Raw genomic sequence first — 21,740 nt, 5'->3', positions numbered from 1 at the left:
ATTTTCACTGGAGGACTATGCTTAGTTTTCTGTCACAATAAAGCGTGACTCCGCTAACTAGCAAACCAAGGTTACCTCCACCACATTTGCAAAAGAACAAAATGCAAACATAAGGCTAAAGCCACTTCTGAAATATTTTCCAAGGCCCCGGGTTCATAGACATAAACCTAAGTTGAATTAGGTCTAAATTCTTTTCACTGAAAAGAAGGTTAAAGTCTGAAACACTCAGAGCAGTTGAGGTAAAGAAGCTAAGCTAACCATTTCATCAAGAACCAAAAGTTTTCTGCTTGTTTTGCGACTTTCTGCTCCAGAAACCAAGCAAAGAAACTGTGGTTTATTTTTATTTTAAACTCTCTGTCAAGTATGCATCTCTTTGCAGTTTTGGTTCACTATAGCCCACGCAGCTTGGCCTCCATTCTCCTTTTCCTATGGCTTCAATAAGCCCTATAGACATCAGCAGGAATTATGTGAGCAAACAAAAAGCAAGAATGTCATATATTCTGATCAAGGCAAAAACATAATAAAAAAATGCTTTGTAAGATGGTCTCTCCTTTAACTTCATGTTTTTATATGTCTTTTCCTTTTTGGTCTGTGTTGTTTCTCACTGAATGACAGTTATACACAACATACTATTGTAATAACAAGCATATGGCTCAGAGATCGCTGTTGACTTTCCCAAGTCTCAAATTAGACATTTTTATTTAAAATACATGAAAGACATCTGTATACTCTTTCATTAAATGCATTTTACATTTGTAACATCCTACGTATTCTTTTGGAACTATTTCCATTAAAATGCCGACTCTGGGTTTGGATAGCAAGTATTTCCTTTGTAACACTAAGGGAGGAGTATGTTACTGTCAAAATTTCTCTCTAAAAAGTCCTTGCTAAAATATTTACTCTGCTTGTCAGAACAGGAATATCTGAAGTTAATTCCAAATGAAAGAATATTTTAGAATGAATCATAAACTAGACGTTCAAAAAAGGCAACACGCTGCCATTCCAGTGCCCCTTCCCTGCTGTAAGAACGACCCTGTGTTTGCATCCACAGAATATTGTAACATTTTGGAGCCTTCTGAGATTCCTTAATTGTAGTTATGCAATAGAACTGTCACATCCTAAAACAAAGGACAAAAATTCAGCAGCTGAATTTATTGGCTTGGAAATGAAACGCTCTTAAGAGATGGCTAAAATGTCTTCTTGATTATTTTTGGCATTTTTAAGTTACAGTGAAATGCTTCCTATTGCATAGACCAAAGAAGAAGGACATTTTAGAAATACTTACAATTTTTATGGCACTGTTTGTAAAGTCACATATTTAGCAACAATGAAAACTGTTGAGCAGGAACCTTCTTTGCAATTAAGCCACTTATTTCAATGGGCCCTTATGGTATAAGACACTGTTCAACAATAATAAAGATATAATGTGCTGGCTTCTGATGAGTTGGTCATGATGGTAAAAACCAGCTTCTTCTTTGATAAATGGGTATTCTCAAGGGTCATGATTTTCAAAGGCAAACGGGATAAATTCTGTGGCCAGAACAATTATGGTATTAATGAAAAAAGAAATAAACAAACCAGTCCATCAAACCTGTGATCCTCCGGAGGCCTTTTCCATTACTGAGTCAATTTACTATGATGACTGGCTATGACACACTGTTGTGAATAGTCAGGAGTCTGGTTCCAAAGGCACAGACATTGTTTACACATAAGTTTTGAGGGAAGACTACTTCCTTGCTCTGGCAAAGCATTTAAACCAAGCAGAATGCATGTTTATGACTAATCTGAGACTATGGAAGCAATGGTTTCAATTCTTCTTTGCTCTAACCTTGGAATTCATCAGGTCAGTAGTACAGGACAACAACTGCTTGTCCTCTGTTAGCTCCTCTAATTCGCAGTCTTTCAACCTCGCTTCTTCTAAAGCTGGAGCAATCTGTTTACATAAAAGTAAGCAGAAGCTTAAGTGCTTTGCTGGAGCAGAGCCTCTGCTCCCTTTAGGGTTTCTCCTTTAAGGCCTGAAGTTGAATGAGAAGGTTCAGGTATACGTTCCAGCATGAGTTTAAATGTTTTATACATATTGACATAAGTGGTAGTAGTGTAGAGCTGTCATGATAACAGAGAAGGAAGAAGAACCTAAAATACTGATGTTTATGGGTCTTTAGATAAGACTTCCAATCCAAAAATTAAGGACAGATTTGATCAAGGAGCTTATAAGCCTTTGTAATTGGCTCTTTCTTAACTGCAAACTGTTCAGGCTTTGCCTGAAAACAAATGAAAGGCTGCTCGCTAACTGATGCTAATAGCATTGCACCACACTCACCCCTGGAGGAACCTTCAGAAGGCAACAGTTACACCACAGAAGGATTTGACCCATAGTTGTGCTCTGGAGTACCGACATTGGCAAGTATTACAAAACCACGTCTGCTTTATTAAAACTACAAATAAATTAATCACTTCAATTTCTAAATATTTTCCCTTGCTGTCGCACCAAGAGCAAACAACAAACAGTATTTCTGTTATTTCACTTGTGTTTCCATTCTAAATTTTCTGTCTTCTGGCAGCTGCTTGCAAACATACTAATAATGTGTGTCTTTCTTTGGACTTCTTAAAAAGAAGGTTATTCTCAAAATATTCTCATTTTATTTCCTTCTGAAACCTGAGAAACCTGTAACACGAACCATACGCTGATTACAGAGCACTGATATATAAAGGAAGCAGTTGTGTAAATGTGTGAAGTGGCTGTGGTGGGGAAACAGCAGAGCAGAGGAGAAGCACTATTTTAGACAAATAATGCTGTTGTAGGATCTGATTATCATGACTCATGTTTAACAAGGTATTGTGTAAAGGCCAGCCAAAAAGGAGGGCCTATTATGGTGGGCACTGTACAGTCAAGGGTTTCCACACAGCCTCTTCCATTAAAAGCTCACGAATAAAATGGACAAGACAGACCCCAGGTGGAGAAACAGTGTGACAGTTCCATGATATTACTTTTTTTATGGGAGCAGAGTCAGTTAGGAGGGGATAAGCAAAATGGAAAGAAAAGTGATGAAGAGAAGAGTTCTGGAGGGAGGGAAAGAACAGAAGAGTGCTACACAATGTAAATACAGAGCGAAAATGAGGTGAAAAAATGAAGGTGGAAGGGAAGGACGGAAGGAAGGAAGAAAGGGCTGGAAAAATGGGATTAGCACAGGCAGAGAACATTGAGTTGAAATCACTGGAAGCTCTCTGAGTGTCGGAGGCCTTGGCTTTGGTTGCTTCAGCAGCTGAGTGTAGCTGGCTGATGCCACTGGCTGGTGCTCCTCTGCAGTTCCGTCCCTGCTGGCCAGAGGACGGGAAGCAGGGAGGAACCGCGTCTGTTCTGGTATCTGCAGAGGCGGGTGGGACGAGGGCTCTCCATGTGTCTCTGATTTGACACACTGAGCAGGAGGGAGAGGCGCAGCCTCGGCTGGGTCCCGTTTTATTCCTTCCCTGTGCCTGTAACAGCCCTCATTCCAGCTCAGCTGTATCTGACGATGAGCTGGAACATAAGCCTATGGGATGGACTCTGGGAATGAGCAGATATACATGTGTATACACATACATGTATGTGTAGTATGCCTTCACATTTATACATATAAAGACAATACACACCAAACCTAGGCACAGGAGGAGAACTGGTGCTACTCCTTCTGTATTCTTGTACTTTTGATTCTTTCCTAAGCATCTGAGTTGCCATTCTGGCCTCTTCTGGCCCACAGATATTTTGAGATCGTGAACTTCAGAGACAGCAGAGTGATGATCAAGTTTCCCTTTCCTTTTCTCCCACTTGTTCAAATAGCAACATTTTTTCTGCAAATATGTTAGAGGACTTTTACAATAATGATATAGATATGTGTATGTGTGTTTATGTGCCCATATATAAAAAAAAAAAAATTAAAAAATTCTTAAATCTAATTTGAAGTTCTACATATGAAAACATGCAATACGAAAAAATTCCATCCCTATCCATTTGTATGGGACTTTGTTCTCTGGCATAAGCTAAATACATCTGTTACAGAGGAATAGAAACAAACACAACATATCGATCTTGATTAAATCAGTGTGCTGCTAAAGTAACACGCTTCAAATTAATTTTTACTGTGGGATACAATAACCTGCCTATTCACTGGCACAAAAGCAGTGCATACAGCTAGTGCAAGAGTATTACATTTCTCTTGAGGTGGAATAGAGAAAACAGTGTTATAAAAAACCCCTTATTTGATTACTGTATTATCTTCTATTAGCTATGCATTGTCTGTGGCCAACTTGTGAATTATTTAACACTCCAGATGTATATTTGCTGTGAATAACTATGGCCACTTTGTGACTATTCTAGTACAGAGAATCTAAGTTGCAATAACTTGAGTTGGCTGAGATGGGAAATGCTTCTTGTCCAAGGTCAGCTGAGTTCAACCCTTAGAATCTGGAGTTCAACAAGAAAAAATACGTTGGCCAGGTTTCTCAAATATCTACCTTGTCACAATTTGTGTCATTCTGTCTCCTCTTCCCCATCTCTGTGTGCTTGTATCGGGGTGAAGTGTAGCTTTGTGGGTATGCAGAGGCATAGGGGGCTGACTTCCTTCCAGTGCAGAAACTACTATTAAGAAAATGATTTCTATCTGTCCCCATAAAAATCAAGAATGGCTCTTTGAACGTCTCCTCTTTATCTCACATCTGCTGCAGTCCGACCTTCCAATTACTTGTCAAAAGTAACATATGGCTTGTAAGCAAAATTTAGAACATGAGTAAATCCGAACATTTCAGTCTATTGTTCTGCCAGAGCTTTATGTGCACCATGAGCTGCAACAGATTCCTCTTAATTGCTTTAACTGCGGCATCTCATCTTCGATGAAGGGACAGACGCTGAAAACATGAGTGACACTGCTGCAGATCACTGAGGCAGGATTTACTTGCAGTGCAAGCTGTGACTATACACCACCACCATGAGACAAAGGAAAGATCTCGAAAGTACTTCCCACTCCGAGGAAAGCTAGTGGCTCGCTGCGGAACAGTACGGCACTGTCTGTGACATGCCGTCTGGCAGTCTAGCCCCACTTTGACACCTGCTTGGTCATTAGTCCTACCACATGCTCCCTTTCTTTCAGTGTCATCAAAGCATTTCACATAGCAATTGCTACCATATTGATGTTCCTATAGCAAAAACACAGTGTCACTAATAATCCGCGAGCGTCTCAAAGGAATCCAGAGCAGTAGGATCCATACGCTTTTTTTTTTGCATCACATCAATGTCCTGTTCTGCAGAATTAACAGAAATGAAATGAGCTGATAGCAATAGCAACATTTCACTTTCCAGTGTTTGCAATACTGCAATTTTGCAATGACTTGATCATAAATTCTCTTCTACCAAAGGCTCAATCTCCATCCCTGACCACAATTCAGAATCTTTCCAGTTTCTTAATTCCCTTTGACTTTCTGAATAAAGATGATTTCTGGCCCTCCATCTATTGAAAACAATAGCTTCCTTCTGACTTCAAAAGGGATGTGTCCCTTAGGGCCCTACTGGCCTGTCCTGCTGCCTCGAGAGTTTGGGCCATAAAAGAAAAGTAGGTTGAGATGTCTATTTAGAGAGTCCTTCATAGACGTCTTTTCACAGTGGCATTTCTAATTCAGTGTCATTGCTTTGAAATACTAAAATTATTATTTCAGGCAGGTTGCTTTCATGTGTTATGCTACAATGTTGCTTGACTGCTTTCCAAACTGGAACAACTGAAAAAATGTGAAGCGCTCCAATGATTTTAAATCACTCTAGTCAGGACAGAATGATTTAAAATTATTGGAGTGCCTCACATTTTTATGAGCTCTCAGTTTGCAAGCAATGGAGGTCTGGGCAGTCCTGGGCTACAGCACTGCAAAAAACCAACTATACATTATCATCAGTTTGAAAATGTTTGCATTTGAATTTGGAAATGGTAGGGATTTGGAGATATTTAACGCCACCATAATTAAAATCAGTGGCTGTACACTGACTGTAAAAAGATCTGAGCTAAAGAAGTGTACAGATACAACATTATATTTTATAGCATCCTCTGCTCAGCAGTCCCTTCATTCGAATCACGACGACTCCTAGCCTCTTGGCCAGACTGTACATTACTACGTGTACTACAGCACCAAAGGAGATGTAGCTGTGTCTCGACATGCAACGCAGTATGGGAAAGAAATGACAACACCTACAACATAGGGAACCTCCATCCGTTGGAGACTATCCTTTTTATTAAGGGTTAGCTCCTTCAGAGCTACCACTTGTGCATGACACTTGCTCTCCTGCTCTCCTTCCATGCAGCAGTCCAACCCCTGGTGGTCGGACAACAGAGGAAAAAATAAAAGATTTGTCCCACAATAATTTATCAGTTCAGTCCTTTCAGTTTTCATTTATTTATAATGTCAACTCTTCTTTAATTCACAATATGAATTCAGAACAAAATTTATTGCAATATTCTCCATACAGAATGAGATCCTTAGCAGCTGTAAATGGGCATCATTTCACTGAAGCTCATGGATTTACACCTCTTAGTATCAGTTGGGGATCTGATCCATTATTTGTGGACTCTTAAGTTCCTCACTAAGTTTTGCTTCTTTCTTTACCACAAAAGTACTGACAGGAAAATGTTAGTATCCACGCTTCTCTTAGTATCTTTCTTATTAATTTCAGTCAGCTCTTTTTTTAGTGACTTTTAACTTTGATGTTGCTAAATACGACCACACTCTGAAGACTCTCGGTACCGGCGAATCTGTTTTCCTGGAATATCTTGTGTTGTTTTCAGAACTGCATGATTGTGTGACATCTGCTCCACATCTCATACGTGATCGACTGAGTAGGTACAACCGTGGCAGATGGCTGATGACTCACCTCACAACACTGAGGTTTGCTTTCTGAGAAGCAGCATCTTCATATTCATTTTCTAGGAGTCTTACAAAGATGTGACTGGTCTGCCTGGTTTGATAGCCGGTAATGGAAGTTACAGGAAATGCAACAGCAACGTGTATTCTAGGACTCAGGGTAATATTTTAAAATTCAGTTTATGGGCTACTATCAGATAAATCCACAAAAGGAAATCAGGTTCACTGCTGTACTTTCTAAATTTTAGGCATCTAAATAGCAAAACCTGGATCCCTGAACTAGATGGAGATCTAGGCTTCCTATGCAAAGGAGATACAGAATAATATTCACAGAAGCTGTTCACTTGAGTGAGGAATCAGGAAACACCAGAGAAAAGGATATACCTTAAACCCTGTTCTCTCTGTGATTTGGCTGCTCTGTTCCAGGCTGGGGGGAATACCACGAAGATTCCCAGATCACGGACCTGGGTAAAAGGACATTCCCAGCTCTTCTAACATTCCATGCTAGATAACATATGCACCTGCTATACCAGAGACCTTTGATCTGTTCCCTTCTCCGTTGACTGTCGGATTGAAACAGGCACAGCCCAGACAGCACGTGTAGCTTGGGTAGGCTAAGTTCTTATTAGTTGTAAGGAAACTATTGCAAGAAGCCACAAGTTTACTCATAATGACTTTGCTTCGCAAAGTTAACTTTGTTCATTACTAAAATTAAAGAACCTCGGTAACAGTTTGTTATCCCCTCTCATTCCTACAGACTCCTTGGCCTGGCAGAACAAGATGACTGCAGGGAATTCCAAACAGCCATTCCTAAACCACTTAATTTGCAGCTCTATGCCAAGACTGCATGCATATATTAATTTAAAGCTAAATATTGTTATATACATTGCAGTAGCTTAAATCAGTAAACATCAACTTGTTTGCAAGCACAGGATTTCCATATTAAAAATGTACTTAGTGTTATAACAACCATATCCATATCCAAATCCTTTAGGATCAAAAAAGCCATGCCAGCCTCACAAGCATCACATCAGAATGTGACTACCCAGCTTACACATGCTTCAGTCCCAAAGACTAGCACATCAAAATGCTTTAGTGGCCTGTTAACTTTTTTTTTAGTCTTTCTGTGTCAGAGACGTATCATTTCCATTTCCACTACCCTTATGTCAACTAACAGAAGTTCCTAATCAGCCAAGTCTCTCGGAGGCTCAACTGCTACTGCCATTAACATTACCAAGGACCCGTACATGACTAACAGCTGTGTCCTAAGGAAACTGAACTCATACCTTCCATTTCCACATAAACTGCCCTAAAGTTAAAGAGCATCCCAGGAAGAAAAGAAGGGAGGAGATGATGGGTAGAGAGGAAAGAAGGAAGATGTTGCCATTGCTGATTCTGATTTATCCCATATGGAACATATATTAATCAGGTCTGACAGAGGAAGCCAGCAAGGGTGAGCAGGACTATAATCCAGCAGTTACAAAGACATATTAATTAGATTAAGGGCTGCAACATTGTTCTCTTTCAAACATGGATGCCATGTCCATGAGTATTTGGAGTCATGTTCTCCATCCCTCTAGCCCAAACTATTTTCCATTAAAAAATAGCGGAAGTGCTTCAGCAGAAAATATTTAAAATACCTCTGACCAGAATGACCTAGAACTCAGTAGCCAGAGCCATGGCCACAGAAATGGACTACAGCATTCATGTTCCTGGCAACAGGGAGGGGAAGTGAGAATGTCTGCCCTACATCCTGGGTAAGTATTCCAACTACTAGGCAACACCTCTAAGGGAAACTGCCTCTCTTCTATGATTCTATTTATTTTATTTTTATTAGAAAGGCATTGCTGAACACCATTAAGACAAAAGCTTTAGTTGTGTTTAAATGATCAATATGGTTGGATTCTCTGAACTGCTAAACATAAAGGAAATTCTTCAAATGGTACCGGTGTCACTGTTCCCTGACAGCTGGTAACTAAAAACCCCTGCATGCCCCAAAACAGCAAAAGCTGAGTCTCCCTCCCCCAAATGGTATGCAATGATGGTAGCTAATCCACACAGAAAAGATCTTTTGGGGCTGATAATTCTCTCTCAGTAATTTTGTCATTCAAATTCCACTAACAACTGTTGAGTTTACTCCGTGGTGCCAAAGAGGTATGTTAGATCCTTCAACTTCAAGCTATCCAGAGCTTACTCGGCTCATTTGGCACCTTGGTGTTGCTGACACATGCAGAACTTTAACAGATGGTCTTACAATACTGGCAGTTGTTTTGTACTGTGCTAGTGGTGAGGGGAAATACTCTACACAAATTGTCTGCAATTCTGGAAAATAAATGAAGTACAAATCCATATTAACCTCAAAAGCCAAACTATAAAAAGTCAGATTAGTCATTTAACGATGTATGCGCTCTGAGTTAAATGCTCAGTTGCTGCAAAATGGCAATATTTCCCTGCAGCCAGGAGAACTATGCTTTGCTTCAGTTTCTACCAGGAATATCCATCAAGACTATATCATTAGAAAGGTATCAAAATGCATGAGGAATAAGCCTTGAGACACGTGATCATGTGATCAGCCCTGACTATCAGCAAAAGTACCTCCATAATGTGGATGTTTTCACATAAACTGTGAAGCAACAGGGTGTAACTTAACTGAATCTCTCTTTTTTCCCGTGCCAAACAGAATTCAAGAAATAAATAACACATCAGCTACCGTGCAAATGTTGAAATCAACAGCGATGATCAAGTAAACAGCAATTTTACATTCTTCCTCACCCAGTTAAAAAGAGCTGTACGTACCATAAGCTGAATTTTACACTCACTAATTTCACTGGCTGCAGTGGAACTTGCACTGTATGTAAAAGACCAGAATTGCTTCTTCTTGTTTCTAAACAAGGCTAAATTTTTCTCTTTTATTGTGCCAAATTATCTGATATATCAACTGGGTTGAACAAGTAAACCACATATGCAGAATAGTGCTTTTCAAAAGTAAACCCAATTATTTCCTTCACCAATATATACCCGCCATGAAATGCATGTTCACACATACGTATTACAATCTACTAGTGCAAATGTAGAACAGGCTTTTAGAGAATCACAAATGTTTTTGTCCACTGCTCACCTCTTCTGTTCGCTTTAAATGAAACATAGCTCAAAAGACATTTCAAACTGAGATTTCAGAGGCTTCGTCATTCTGTTCCCATCCATTTCAATATATTTAGTTAGATAATATCTCGGTCACCTTGTACGTTATTTTCACAATGTTAGTTACATTGAAATACAGTTCCCTCAGGTAGCTGCAAAGCCCTAGAAGGAAGTAGAACCCTAAAAGCATTATCATAAAAGAGTACTTCAAATGCAAGAGGTACATTCCAGTCTTCTGCTGGGACTGAATCAAAGATGCATCCATTTTTAAAAAATTTTATTTTATCCACTAAGGTTGTTTAAAACCATGGTTGCTGGAACTGGCGTAATACGTTTGTGACTTTGATACAGGTGAGAAGATCTTTATCAGTTTTATGTCTAATTTTATACTGAAAGATCAAACAACTCCTAAGTTTGAAGCTGTTAACAAAAAAAAATAAAAAAATTAAAACAACTAAATTTCAGATAGGTTTCATGTTTTCTTTTCCTCCCTCAGGACTTTTGCTAGACTAAGATGACACAACATAATTCCAGAAAGCACTTACACAAATGCAAGATAATCTGTCTCTGAAAGCATAAATTATTTCTCACGACAAAAGAAAAATCAAAAGAAATGTTAAGCAGACACAGTCAAAATGTAGGAACATCAATACCTCTGCTTCGCTTCCCAGGCGTAAACATTTTGTCAAACACTTCAACCTATGATCCTCAATGTAGCACTTCGCTGTGAAATTCCCAGGAGAGAAGAGGAGTTGGTATACCTATTTTAGTACCAATAATACAAGCATGTCCTATCCTGGGAAGCGGTCCTCCCTTACAGATGCAGAATATGAGATAATATGATGGGAAAACTTCATGATCATCCTTCCAGTTACTGAGAGTCTTCCCAGCTTCTACTGGTCAGGGCTATCCCCTTCCTGGAGCCCATCCTCTGCAGAGCTCACCACAGGTCCACCGTGAACATTTCCTGCTCTTGGAACATATAGAAACCTTTCTGGCAAGAGGGACATGAAAGGAAAGGAGTCTCTTGGGGATACAAAAGGCTAAGGGAAGGGGGCAGGAGCCCAGGATTTATTTTATCCATTCTAACAATATCCAGCACTCTACCAGACACCTTCTAGGGAAGTTTCAAGTAGTCTTGGACTAAACAATAATGGAATCATCTGCCTACAGCTGCAAGCAAAGGTCATTCTTAATGATTTGGAATACTACATTTGGCAAAACAGTAGAGATTCAGGGGATTTATAAGTCTAAAAGAGAAAAAAAGCCCAAACAAGTGCAACATTTCCACAAAGAGGAACTAACATCTGCTAGTGAATAAAGATCTTTGTGCTGCAATTCACGTCCCAAGCTGGACATTACTCAATTTTGATATAACAAAATCCTATGGAATCAAATGCAGTTTGTCTTTGTGACTTATCTCTTTGCCTGTCCTACCTAATATTTTCTGAAATAATATCCAAAACCTTTCTTCTGAAATACCTTTATAGTTTCAGTAGGCACTCCAGGCTCTGGAACTTTATCCAAGTAAGTAGTCAAGTCTTGATCCACGTGTTCAAACACTAATGTTAACTTGGTCTCTCTGTCTGTTCGTGACACGGTGCACACATCAAACAATCTGAGAGGAGGAAAAGAAAAGAGGAGGTAAGTATACAGGAACCAGTACAGACATACATACCTTGCAGCTCACACATGTCTATTTAAATTTCTTACTGCATATAGAATGGAAAAAAAGAGCTTTCCAAAGGTAGAGCCATCTTTGAGCTCTTGATTCATCAGACAACTACTGATACATCAATAATATCATATCTCTCTTTCATGTGTGGATTCTGAAATAGGATTAAGCATGAAGAATTCATCAGCTGTTTGAAGTAAAATAATTACATGAAAAGAAAATATTTTGGACAGAGCAACTAGAGTTAATACAGAAAATTCCTTGATATTTATCCACATTCAGCAGCAGCACTTACAGTCATTTAAAAAAAATTTGCAAGAAACATTTTTGAGAAAAAAATATACAAGGTGTTTGCATGCACCTTCAGTTTCTTCCCTCATAACTCCCATGCTCACTATTACATGGCTTTATAATTAAATCTCCTTTGGCAGAAAGAGAATTTTTTTGCTGATTACTCTTGCCAGTTCCTGGATGCAACGAAAACCTTCAGAGTGAAGATACAGTCTGGAAAAAAGCTTTTGCTTTTTGCACAAGATGCCACTACTAAGAAAGCTTTCTTCTCTCATCGCTTTCTGTCATTCTTTTACTGAAATTTCTTCATCATATCACCTTGTTGCACAACATCAACTTCTAACTAATTTGCAAAGCTCTTCATAATGTCACATTCCTATCCGATTACTCTATTTTCTATTGTTTTCTCTTTTTAATTAGGATTTCTTTCATCTTCCCCACTTCACCCACCGTACCAGCTTTAATCCCTGTTTTATCTTTATCACAAACATCTGCCCATCTTTCTGTGCTTCACACCTATGCTCATGCCAGTGACTTTCGCTATCCTTCCTCAAGTCCCACTTCTACAAAATCACAATAGGAAACCATCATACAGACAGAAGGATGCTTGTTGCCGGCTCACATACTTCACTAACGTGTATATTCATTTAGTTTTAAATTGTACAGATTAGATGATTGCTTTTCTCTCTGAAATGATGTAGAAAACCAATTTCTACTTTTATTAGGTGACAGCAGATTTAAAAAATATATGGATACAGTCATTGAGAAAAAAGTCTCTGCAGTAAAACTGAAGAACTTATCATTGATAACAAACCAAAGTAGTGTTGATACTACTGCTTATTTTGGTCAACATCATAGCAGTTACATTGTTTTATTACATGTATCTGTCATCCTCTTGCTTAGAATAACTGCTTCCTTGCTTTGTGCAAAGTGCAGGATTTCTGATAACATTATCAAGTAATTTTTTTGTTCTTTGTCCTAGCACTAAAGGTATTATATGCAGGATTGGTAGACAACAGATCATGCAAAAAGCCTTGGGGGTCACTGCTCTTCAAAGAGGACATCTGACAAACAGACTAGGAAAACGCTTTGTACTGAGTTTTTACTTCTTACCTTAAATCTGAAAATATTTCACAAGAGAAGAAGAAGATAAGAATTGGCACACCTATCTGTGAGGACTGTCATCCAGGTTAAGAGAGCAGCATGTTTCACTTGAGATGATAAAGACTTAACATATAAAGGCCGTTGTCTCACTTTCCTAATTTCCTAAAATTTCCAATTTCCTAAATTGTCTTTGGTCAGACACTTAAAAATTGTTTAGTATCCACCATGTTTTGAAAACGGATTCATGTACATTCCTTTTAGCTTAAAGAAGCTTTTCAGTGAGTAACAATTTGGGAACCAGAGTTACAGAACACGGAGAGACTGTCACTCTACCTCTACTAGAAGACTAATCTGTACTTAATCTGTAATCATCATGTGAACAAATATTAATTGAATTATTATGGTAACATAGTGACTGTAACACTGTGTCTTGGCACATTTCTCAAAAAGACAAATACGGTTCTCTTTATAATTCCCTTAATGGGGCGTACACGGAAGATAGATGTTCTGTACACAGTAAATCAGTTTTGTGAAAAGTCACAAACCTTCCTGAAAAGTGAAACTTGCTGGTATTTGGCTGGAGTTTAATAATCTGCAATATATTCATATAAATCAATGTGGAATGTAGCCAGACTGCCTATAACCCCAACACATGCAAATAGAGAGGAGCCAGACAGGTCTGAACATCTGAACATAAACACTGGAAAATATTTCCAACTGTATGATTCCTTTGTGTTGACCTACATTTACCTAAAAATGTTCTAAACCACCTTTTTTTGCCAGGTATTTAATACATTTTTCAACTATAGCAGAATTATAATTCAAGAAAAAAAGGAAAAAAGATTTCACTGTATAGAATATAGACGCGACACATAATTTCCAACTTGCTGTGGAGGGAAATGCTGATTCTCTATTTAAGTCTTCTGTACGTGGCTTATTTTGATTCTGGCATTTTCTGGCACAGCAAAATAAGGAACTCAGAGGAACATGATTCTAGTCACCTATTACTGAGTAATGATATTATCACTGAGTAATAATATTATCTTTCCTTTTTATACACCCTTTATGTGAAACTCTAAATGCTTTACTGTTAATAATAAAAACTCCAGATCCTGCACTGGGCTGGGTGGAAGCACACTGTGTTTACTCACACAGAAAATACAGCTGCTGCCTCAGAAAGATAATCATTTAAAGCACAGCTTATATGGATCTGCGATATTACAAAAAGACAACATCTGGCATTGGCCATGCTAATCATTCTGGAAATAGGTTGAGAAAGACACAGCCTCTTTATTTAGTAGCTTCCACAGGGATAAAGCTACTTTTTATAAATTATATTCTTTTACATCCACTGTGAGAAAATCATCCATAGAGTTGTCGTCTTTAGCTAGGAACATCTCTGCTGTCTGCAGTGCACAACTCCCAAGCCATTTCCTCATTATTTTCTGTACGTGACAGGTTAGTTTTGCATGTGATTGCCTCTCTGGAACAGGCAACACCAAAAGGCCTTTTATTTAAAGAGTTACTATGTGGACACTGTCCTAAGTGAAGTAAATGTACCTCAATTAATACAGGATTTCCATACTAAACACTTTGTAAACACAAGCCCTGCCCTTCTATTGTACTTACAAAAGAAACGTTTGAATTATTTGATTAAAGTAAGATCCGCTATGGGAAATCCTGCAAGTATTTAACAAGATGTTTGGCTGGGAGTCATACACCGCCTGATGTGTTGATCTGAACTGGAACATTGTTGAACAGACACTTATGGAGTACCTGTGTTTTAATGCAGACATTTTTTCAAGTTAGTTGTACTGAAGTAAAAAAAAAAAAAAAAAAAAGATTATCAGCTACAAATCTATGTCTCTGTTTTATTTTGTGTCTTGTGCCTAGTGGATCTTACTATAACCTAGTAGAATACCTGCCTTCTTACAAAAACAGTTGTTTTTTTTGAATGCGGAAAACTAGATGATGCATCTTGAAGTCTCCATAGCTTCTTACGACAGTAATCTGACAAATGCAACCTCAGTTCATCTTCATTTTACAATACACAATCTGAATGCTTAATGCTTTTATAAGAAAAGACAGTTATGCCAATCCCTTTGAAAACTATTGCATCTACTGACTGGTACTAATTTGATAACAGCTTGTAGAAAGTTGTAAAATGTTACTGGACTTGCTTTTGGGATGCTCTGAGAACGGCTATAAAGTTACCCACTTTCAAGTGGAATAAACAATTTTTCCTGAGCAAACTGAGATAACAGTAATGGAGATCAAACCAATCAGCCCAAAACACCTGAAAAAAATACCAAGAACCAGACCTGACTAAGACCTGAAAATGAAAAACTGTAGGATATCAGTTCTCTTGGCTATTGTCAAACAGATTGGTAAATACATCTGGAAATTTAACCAGATGATAGTCAAAGGAAAGACCAAAGAATTAGATACTTGCTGCCAATGCATCCAAAGGCTTATTGTTATTTTTATTGCAGCATGACTAATCTAACATGAACACATACCCCTTTACTTTGCTGGTCACTCACTGCACTGATCAAAAACATAGGCCTTGCCCTCTCAAGTTTTTCAATAATATGGATTTACTTTAATTTTCTTGGGAACAGTATCTTTCTAGGAAGAGTCACTTCCTAGCTTATGCATGACGGAGAAAGAGAACTGGAGTAGGAGAAATGTTTACGACTGTGGTGTGGTAAGTAGCGGCATAGTAATATGTTTTATAAGTCTGGACAAAGACTCAGATGGAAAGAGGTGGTGGTCTCAACCTAACCCCAAAAGGTTTTTATCCACTTGACAGAAAACCAGCACAGAATTTATGTATGATTGACAGTGTTTACGCAAACACCACAGGATTGGGATACCAAGACTATTACAGGTCATGATTGAGGTTTACCTTAGAATCATAGAATCATGGGATCATAGAATCATAGAATGGTTTGGGTTGGAAGGGACCTTGAAGATCCTCTAGTTCCAACCCCTCTGCCATGGTCAGGGACACTTTCCGCTAGACCAGGTTGTTCAAAGCCCCATCCAATCTGGCCTTGAACACTTCCAGGGATGGAGCATCCACAACTTCTCTACCAAGCAGATCCCTGAAGAGGCCAAAGTCTGCTCTCCTGAAGCCCAGGGTAGTGAGCTTGCTATGCACCCTCTTTGCTGTCCTAAGGATCTTGAACTTCACCATTTCATGGTCACTGCAGCCAAGGCTGCCCTTGAGCTTCACATTCCCTACTAGCCCCTCCTTGTTGGTGAGAACAAGGTCCAGCATGGCACCTCTCCTCATCAGCTCCTCTATCACTTCGAGAAGGAAGTTATCATCAATGCATTCCAGGAACCTCCTGGATTGCTTATGCCTGGCTGTGTTGTCCCTCCAATAGATATCAGGGTGGTTGAAGTCCCCCATGAGGACCAGGGCTTGTGAACATGAGGCTGCTTATTCTATCTCTCTACAGAGGGCCTGATCTGCTCAGTCTTCCTGGTCGGGTGGCCTGTAGCAGACCCCCACTATAGTGTCTCCTGTCCCTGCTCTTCCTTTAATCCTGACCCATAAGCTCTTGGTCAGCTCCTCATCCATCTCCAGGTGGAGCTCCATGCACTCCAGCTGGTCACTGACATAGAGGGTGACACCCCCTCCTCATTTCCCCTGCCTGTCCTTCCTAAAGAGCTTGTATCCTTCCATTCCAACACTCCAGTCCAATCCCACCATGTCTCCGTGACGCCAATGAGATCACAGCCCTGCAGGTGTGCACATCTCTAACTCCTCTTGCTTATTCCCCATACTACATCAATTTGCACAGAAGCATTTAAGTCAGGCCCCTGATGAAGCTGACTGACTGGCTGGAGTGGGTGGAATTCCTTTGTGCTGCACATCAGGTGCTCTCCTGCTGATCTGCAATCCTTCTCCTGGCTCTGGGCATCTGTTGCTGGCACTGGCATCAAACTGGTAGGAGTGGGATGGATTGAGGTTCCTCTCCCCCAGCAATTTCAGTTTAAAGCCCTCTTCACCAGCTTGGCAAGCCTATGACTGTAGATGCTCTTCCCCTTCTCTGACAGATGGATCCCATCAGCACTTAGTAGATCAGGTTTCTCAAAGTGAGTCCCATGCTCTAAGTAGCCAAACCCCTGGCTGTGGTGCCAGGCCTGTAAGCATTTGTTGATTCACCAGATTTGACTGGCCCTTTCAAGTCTCTTCCTTTTGACTGGGAGGGTTGATGAAAAAACTACCTGCACTCCAGAGTCCCTTACCGCCGTTCCCTGGGCTCTATAATCCTTCTTGATACTCCTCAGGCTGCTCCTGGCTGTATCATTGGTGCCCATGTCAAAAATAAAGCAGCCAGTAATAGTCAATAAACAATAGTGCACTGTCAAACATGTCGGGGGGGAGCCTTAATAGCTTCTGCTTTCACTGCCTTTGGCTCAGGTTAATCCTGTGAGGCCATAATTTTCAAGGGCACAGAAAATTCCAGCCTCTCATACCTAAAAGCATTCAAGAATGACAGTCAGGCATCCTTTGAGTCCAAATTCCAGCAGCAGCCTAAGACTCATCTGTTCTCTGGAAGCCACTCAGTAGCAAGTCCTTCATTCACTCCAACTTCTTAAACTACGTAGTCCTTCAAAAAAGTAGTTTTCCCCATACTTTCAATATTAGCTACCTTCTCCTGCCTTGCTCTGGAAGAGGGAAAAGACTCTGCTAACAGAAACCAGTCTCTACTTGGAATCACATATACCCAATGCATTGTAACAAAGGGGTCATATTTCAGATGAAGAAGACAATAGCTGGGCAAGTGGAGTGGAACATGTGCGTTACAAGAACATGTCCCATGTAGCATAACAGGAAATAGAGCTTCACACTCTGAAACGTATGACAGAACTGTTTCCCTTTGTTCAGGACATGCTGCTTTGTCTCATCTTAATCAACAATCACCTACGTACTCCTCCATGTCTCTGAAAGCTATTTCAGACATAAATTTTTCTCGCTCGAAGGAGCTTAGTGAAGTACTTTTAGATGAAAAAAGAGCACATGCAGATGAACAGGCCTCTAAATTCCTATTATCTCATATTTCAAGTGCATTTTTTCTGGGACAACATTTGTAAAACCACGTAGTAATGCAAGATCTGAGTTCCATTTTCAGAAGAGTATGGGGTCTTCAGGAGCTTCCCAATGTGGTTGTCACACCAGCTTGTAGCTGCACCAATGTGCATCAATACTTAGGATATGCCTCCACGGCAGACTGCAAGATAATGCAGAGACACTCAGACCACGCTCAACTGACCCACCTCGGTGCTGAAAACGTACAGCGTGACAGCACAGCACTGCCTGCACCATGGTAAACTAGCCCACCATGAGCTCCATCCAGCAGCAGTCAGATGCCATATTTTAATTAATCAAGTCAAACTCAATTAATTAGAATAAGCTTGGGTATCTCTATACTGCTCATGGCAACTTTTTATCTCAAATCCTTATTATTCTCTACGTTTCTACTAGGTTCTTGGAGTTCGTGAACATTTTTGCTGCTTCGCTACCCTTCCAGGAAAGAGTAGCAGGATCTCTTCTTGTCTTCAGAAGAAACCTTTCAGGCAAATAGCAGAAAAGGGCAGAACGTAACATCAGATAAAACAGATGAATTTATCTAGGACAGGCAGATGTTATGCAGATAGATGTTTTCAACTCTGCAGTCACTCATTCATTATCTGCTCTGCACAGAGCAGAAAGAGCTACTGCTAAGAAGCAATGGCATGATGAAAGCAAGGCAGCAGAAAGTCCTGTCCTAGAGATCTACTCCAGCAGAGCCCAGCCAATATTCTTGCTTATAGCCCACTCACCAGTGAGGTTTAAGGGAAAGAAGGGGGATATTAGGTTGACAAGGCAATCGTTCATCTGCAAGCTGAGCTTTGTGCTGTAATTTTTTCCAGTCTCTCTCCCTTTCTGACTTGGAAAAATTATTTAAAATGCTTAGCTGTATAAAAGATGTTTTTGTTCTTTAAGTGTGTGTGAGGAAGAGAGACAGAGAAAGTGACAGAGAGAAATAGATGCTCTTGAAAGCGAAGTAAATAGCACTGGCTAAAGTCCGATAGTGTGGGCTGACTGGGCAAGCTTTCAACGCTCAGTACCGACTGCAGCCCTGACCTGCAACACCCCTGCTCTCCTGCGCTGGGCCCCACTTGAGCAACGACGAGCCCTGGTGCCAGACTGAATGGTTTTGTGATGCAGACAAATGTCTGCTCCGATGAAACCACCAAACCTAATTTTCATTTTCAACAGAAGCCAAGATTTGTGCCCAAAAGATGAAAAGGCCAAGTACATTTACTCTCTGTGCCACCCAAGTCACTAAAAGATTCAGTTGTTAAGAGTTTTACTTCAAGGAAAAATATGCCTGACAAGACGTTCTCTGCACCTCTCTTTGTTTATAGCAGCATGCTGTATTTTTTAGCCCTCACATCGCCATTTCTTGTTCACCTTCTTTGAGAAGGGAGATTATTTTTAATAGGCAAGGAACAGAAATGGATCTGGTAAGGCTCAGTAATTCTAACAATATCCTTCCTTGCGGAATGTCACTTTCAGGACTTGTCCTACAGTTCGTAAGTATTCTGAAATACTTACTCCTCACTAGCCCATTACCGGCTTCGTCTTACTGCAATTGATTTTAAATCCAAACTGGCCACACACTGAGCAATTGCCATTACCGAGGGAAAACACCAGCCTGCTGGTGCCTACGTTTACTCCTGTGCAGTGCCGTACCAAACAGACTGTCAGATTCTCTCTGCGAGGGACAGGCCAAGTCACCCCCAAATCAGAAAAATAACGCGGCCTGTTACGAAGACAGTCGCTGACAGATTGTTTAGGATCAGCAATAGCTGTCTGACCTATTCATAGTGCTCTCATGTGATCCTCGAGCAAGCAAATGTACACTGCCTTTCAGAGTCATGTACGCTGCCGTTATACAGTACTGAGAGCTTCCAGTAAGCTTCCATCAGCTTCCAGTTCAGCGTACAAATTCGAGATGGTCCGATTCATTGGCAGTGCATGTGCATCTTTGATTAAGTGCTTTAGATTTTCTGTAGAATACCTTCCTCAGGGAAAGCCGCATTCCTTTTTACATTCCCTAAATTGCTCAGCATGTAAATAAAACTTACGTCTGAATATTGATTTTGTTTAATTCAAATGAAAGGAGCACAGAAGTTCTTCTGGACTCCCAGCTGTACCTGGTGCAAGACGGGATACAACAAAAGCCAGTTTTTATTCATGTGTAGCTCACAGCCAAACTGATTGTTACAGGCTCCACATTTCAGCTTACATTTTCAAATCATGCTTGTGTCAAACCTACAGGATCTAAATCCAAGCTGATCATCTCTTCCCTAGATTTAAATAAAAACAACAACACATCTTTGAAAGATTTCACAACAGTATATATTATCATTCATTCTTTAGTAGCTTAATAATCTAATCTATCTACACTTGAGACTTAGTGGTGATGCCAACATATGAAAAGTAACAAAGGAAATAATAACCCTCCACTCCATATAAAAAGTATTCACAGCAAAAAATCAAACGTCCTGTTTGATACTCTGTACTATCTCACAGTTTTTTAAGTCCTTGCAATATCACAGCAGTTCCGGAGGTGTTTAATTCAGCATTTTTTAAGTGGTAATTCCAATGCAAATTTGATTCCAAGCTCTTGCTTTTCAGAGATGCATGGGGAAACCTAAAAAACCAAGAAGCAGGTACTGTAGAAGATGACAGAAGAGATCTACTGTTTTGATGCTTACCATCAATTCAGGGACTGCTCTTCCTGAACGACCTCCAGGTTATTCTACAGCCACAATCCTACTGGGGGATGGCGGCTGTACGCAGAACTCGGGTTCTGTTTGAATCCAAATTAAATTTCCAGCGTGCGCTAAGGCCTCAGGAAAACAAACAACCACAGCCTGATTGATAGTACTTCTGAAGGGCAAATCCAGTCGTCAGACCCATTGAACAAGTAAGGTAAGGGGGGTTGCTAAATGGTGCAAATACACTTGAGCCCTGATGATGTTGCTACCACTTCCTAGGAAGAAGGGCCAGTACTGGCAGCAGCTGAAAGGAGCCCAAAGCTGATGATGAGGAGGGGACAGAGAAGACTAGGTGCAAAATGTCTTGCTGTGGTTTTTTTACTGCCATTAACTACAGTTTTGATTAAGATCCTCAGAAAAAGTAGTGATCTGTGAGACACTGATGCATTAAAGCCTTGTAAGAAAATCCATTTCTACAATGTTTCATAGGTAGAGATGGGACCAAATGATCTGTGTTTCTCAAAGAAGGGTCAAGAGCTGACTTCTAGAACAGGAAAACTTCCAAGGTTCAACAATACTGTGAACTCCACTGCAAAAGCAAAAGAGCAGGAAAACAGAAGAAAAAAAAAGCTTAAAGAAATAGAAAAGGCTAAATTGGCTACAGTTGACATTACTGATATGCACAACGTAAATAAATAGCGATGCACAAAGTAAATAAATAGCATATACGTTAGTAAAGACAGCTGTTAATTTGAAAACTAAATTCATTCTTTTTAGTCCTTTGAATTGTGTTATTCTAATGTATGTAAGGAATTATTAAGGAAATCTGTAGGCTTTTTAATGTAACATGCTGTATATCCATGCATTA

The 21,740-nt window shown here is 39.9% G+C and overlaps 1 protein-coding gene across 2 annotated transcripts in view; it reads right to left on the bottom strand.

Moving 5' to 3' along the window:
- The window catches only part of CDK6 (cyclin dependent kinase 6), a 144,632-nt gene that overhangs the window by 99,454 nt on the left and 23,438 nt on the right, over positions 1 to 21,740 (bottom strand). For both annotated transcript variants that reach the window (XM_075746201.1, XM_075746202.1), the window contains exon 3: positions 11,500 to 11,635. In XM_075746201.1, coding sequence (XP_075602316.1) covers positions 11,500 to 11,635 — 136 coding nt within the window. The remainder of the gene's footprint in view (positions 1 to 11,499; positions 11,636 to 21,740) is intronic.

Source organism: Balearica regulorum, chromosome 2, assembly GCF_011004875.1.
Source record: "Balearica regulorum gibbericeps isolate bBalReg1 chromosome 2, bBalReg1.pri, whole genome shotgun sequence".
Lineage (NCBI taxonomy): Eukaryota > Metazoa > Chordata > Aves > Gruiformes > Gruidae > Balearica > Balearica regulorum.
Note: the sequence above shows the minus strand (reverse complement) of the source record. Positions and strands in the feature narration are given on the sequence as shown.